This window comes from Egretta garzetta, unplaced genomic scaffold, assembly GCF_000687185.1.
Source record: "Egretta garzetta isolate BGI_Z169 unplaced genomic scaffold, ASM68718v1 scaffold1160, whole genome shotgun sequence".
NCBI classification, from domain to species: domain Eukaryota; kingdom Metazoa; phylum Chordata; class Aves; order Pelecaniformes; family Ardeidae; genus Egretta; species Egretta garzetta.
In genome coordinates, this window is record NW_009258224.1 from 95369 (window position 1) to 99354 (window position 3986).

General features: G+C 51.0%; 1 protein-coding gene across 1 annotated transcript in view; it reads right to left on the minus strand.

Annotated features, from left to right (window-relative positions):
• The window catches only part of TCHH (trichohyalin), an 11481-nt gene extending 8644 nt beyond the window's left edge, over positions 1 to 2837 (minus strand). Inside the window, exons 1-2 of the mRNA XM_035891498.1 lie at positions 1949 to 2837; positions 244 to 1493 (exon numbers count right to left, since the gene is read on the minus strand). Of these exons, the coding sequence (XP_035747391.1) occupies positions 244 to 1493; positions 1949 to 2086 (1388 nt within the window). The 5' untranslated portion in view covers positions 2087 to 2837. The remainder of the gene's footprint in view (positions 1 to 243; positions 1494 to 1948) is intronic.
• Between the last annotated feature and the right edge of the window lie 1149 nt (positions 2838 to 3986).

Here is a 3986-nt window from a genome sequence, read left to right on the forward strand (position 1 = left end):
CGCTGTGTCTGGCGGCTGCGGCGCTCATCGACCTCCACCTCCAGCTCCCCTTGGAGATCGATCCTCCTCTCCCGCGTGGGCTCTTCCCCCTCTGTTCCTCGGCGAATCTTCCTCTCACTCTCTGCTTCTTCGTGCTCACGCTGACGGTCCCTCCTTTCCACGTCCTCACGGGGCTCTGCGTCCCGGGACACGCGCTGGACCGTCACCTCGGCTTCTTCTGCCACTACATCGGTCTCTCGTGACCTTTCGTACCTCACGGACTCGCGTTCTCTCCTTCCATCGTGTTCAGGCTCGCCTGGCTGACAGTGACATCTCTCGCGTGTGTCCCTCTGGTTGGTGGTGGCACCTCGCTCTTCCCTTTCGCGTGTCTGGCGGCTGCGGCGCTCATCGACCTCCACCTCCAGCTCCCCTTGGAGACTGATCCTCCTCTCCCTTGCAGGTTCTTTCCTCCTTGCTTCATGTCTTTCTTCCCACTTCCGAGGCTGATGGATGTCTTTTTCCGTCTCTGGATATTCTAACTCGTGTTCTTGGTTCTTTCCTTGTTCATAAATTTCTTTTTCTTGCTCATGGATCTCATAGTACCTGAGGTCAAGTTCTAGCGGTTCCTGTATGTATGACTGATGTGGCTGTCTTGACTCCAGGCGTACAGGCTCATGTGCTTGGTGGCTGCTGTGTTGAAGTGCTTTTTGTTCCAGCTCACGTAGGTGGTAGTGGCTTCTGTCTACTATGAGTAATTCAGGTTTATGTGGCTGATTGTGTCTGCATCTGTCTGCTTCTTGTGGCCTCTGGTTTTTCTGATCATATCCTGGTATTGCTGGCTCACGTGGCTGATGTCTACTCCACCGGTTTGGCAGTGGCTGGGGTTCACAGGTCTGGCTGCGACTTCTCACATCTGCCAGTTGTTCTGGCTGAGGCCCCTCTCGATTTTGTCTGTCTTCTGCCTGCACTACAGGCTCGTGTGCTCGCACGTTGCTGTGCTTGCTGAGTTGTACATCTCCTCGTCCCGCTGGCTCCCGTGGCCGATGGCTTCTCTGGCTGTTCCATTGGTTGGTTGGCTCTTGGCTTCGTTCTTCGTATCCCTGAGGCATTGGTTCCCCCAGGTCATTGCTTCGTTTTGCATCGTTTCTGCTTTGCTTGTTACGTTGCTGGTGATGACTCCCCCTTTCCTCTGGGGTTTCAAGCTTGTTGACCCTGGTGTCTTGTTGCAGCTCAGGTTCACAGGGAGGATTATGATTTCTCTCACAGGTTTGTTGTTCCTCCTCCTGGAGCTGCCAATGGCTTCCTCTGTTCTTAATCTCAGGCTCTTGGAGTGACTTGCCACTGGTTGTCAGCTTTGTTCTTTGCAGAAGGCATGGTCCCTTCGGCAGGTACCAGTAGCAGGCTTTAGCCACTCTGAACACCAAAAGCAGGAACTCATTAAAATCTATTTCCCCATCCTCATCCCACTCCAGAAAGTGCAGAATCTTGTCAATTGTCTGAGGATCATGCGGCTTCTCTCGGGAAAACACTTTCTGCTCCTCAGCAGAGAAATGCAAAGACAGGGGAAATTGAAATCTTTTCTCCTTTGATCTCTCCCACCTTCACTTTTATAGCTCAGCAACAACTCCACGTCTCTGTTCTCCACTTTCTTGGTTCCCTGGCTGCAGCTAACCAGCTCTTCTCTTTGGGATATGCTTATCCCCGTACTGGATGCATTTCCTTCCTACATTTGACAGAAAACCAGACCTCCCCACAGTTCGTTCTCCAGCTTTTGCCCATTTGCTCATGACAAAAGTGGGTTGGAAGAGCTGTTGAAGCAGTCGGTGCAAAGGAATGTAACTGCTGCTCCTCTTTGGTGAAAGCCTCCCCATCCCACTGCTATCAGAATCATCCTGACTCCAGAAGGAGATTTTGCAGCCCCTGCACTCCAGTCGTGGCCTCAAGCCCTCCCCCTCGCAGCAGCACTCACAGCTATAACATCTGCAAACTCCCTCTGGATGAACTCTTTCATCCTCCTGCGGCTGAGGTTGGAGCAGTCTCCATCTTCCTTTGCATGTTTGTGAAAGACAGTGATGATGGTGGAAATGCTGTCTAAGAAGCGAGACATCTTCCTGCAGATTCAAGCAAGCCTGCAAGAAAAGGAGAAGACATAAGGACGGGAGATTTTCTTGCCTCTGAGCGTGAAGAGGAAGGAGAGTTGCCATGGTCGGGCTGCGTGCCTTAATAGGACACTGGGTGCCACGTCCTGTGTGTCTGCTCCTGTGCCATGGTTTCGCCAGAGCACTGGGAAGAAATTCAAAAGCTTAGGGGTTTTAGTGGGATGGGGAGTGTCCTCCAACTCATCTACTGGCGTATTTGAATGGTGTTTGGTAGGGGATGGCAGAATGCCTGCATTTATGGATCGCAGGGAGGGGACTGGGGATGGTGACTCAAGAGGTGCCCAAGATCCCATCCCCATGGGGCTCTACCAGGTAGTTATGTTTCCAGGACCCACGCTGCTATCTCTGCCCAGCACTCAGATACTTCTCTGGAGCAGGTTAGAGGATGTCTAACGTGGTGCTGGCATGGCCTGAGGCAAGATCTAGCTGGGTCAGAGACAGGTAGGGTGCTTACAGGGAGATACAAGCAGCCCCATGGCTGGTGCTCTCGTGAGTGGTAGTAATGAAAAACAACTGATAAAACTTCCATTACAGCATCAGTTCATCAGCAAATAAATTTTGGCCACAGAGGAACTCTCAGATCACCTCATTGGAGAGAATTCTTTAATTTTACTGAGACCTGCTTGGCAGAAAACAGTGCTCCTGTTGGGGCTTTGTGTCTGGAAGCCTGAAGAGCCTTCCTCCTCCCAGGATCCCCAAGCCTGGTACCAGGTACAGCAGTGCTGAGATCTGTTTGCAGCTGGGGAAGCTGTGCTGGGCCTGAACACGTGTGCACACCTCTGCAAACCAAGTCCTGGGTTCTGCTTATTTCTGTAGAAACCAGAAAATTTCCCTGGTCTGTTCGTTCTGGCTGGGAGCTGACTCCAGCCCCAAAGGAAGGCACAAAACCTGTCTCCCTCTCTTGTTTTCCCTTCAGGAAAAGTTGCCTCTACACATGGACACACGACAACGGCACGCAGGGGTCCAAATAACACGAACCAACACCTCACTGGATAGAGACACAAAAGACTCTCCAAAAATACTGCAGCAGGAACGACGCTGCCACCCAACACGAATCCTATAGAAATGACAAGTCCTTGCCCAGCAGAGGACACGTTTCAGAGGAGTGACTTACCCAAATCACCAGCGGGATCAAGTGGGATTCCTGTGAAGCCGTGCGAAGTGATCAGAGGACCTGAGTGCTTTTATAGGGTCCTTGACGGAGCTACGGAAAGGAGCCACCCTTTGTGGACATTGTCCTGATTCATCTTTGGCCAAGCCCAGCTGCACCTTCATGTCCTCAAACGGGTTATTTAACTTATCATCCCCTTCCCTATCATTTTAACCCAGAAATAGCAGTTGCCATGTGGCAATTCAGGCACTGGCTGGTTCCACCTAATCCAGACTGTAAAGTTATTTTACAGGCTGATTGTATTTCAGATTTTAAGAAATCTCGAGTAGCTGTGAGGCCTATATAGGCATCAACGGGAGGGTGTATTTTTATATAAAGGTGCATCTGCACAGGTACGAATTTATATTTGTATAATACGCACAAAAATAGTACTGGAATGAAATTTTGAGGCCGGGGACAGAAGTGCTGGCGGTAGCAGAGCTCCCTATGGGACAGTTGAGATTGGTTATGGCCCATGATCCTGGTACTGCAATACCAGAGGTTATTTTTGTTTGCTTTTTGTGCAGTTCCATCAGCACCTTGGGTCTGAGGTCAATGGGGTTTGTGCCTGGCTTTCACTCGCAGAAGGACAGAAGAAGACCTAAGCACTAGGAAATGAAATGCGGGTGCACGGCGGTGAGATCCCCAAATCCTCCAGAGCTTGTGTGGTGCCCTTGCAGCATGCGCTACAAAATGTG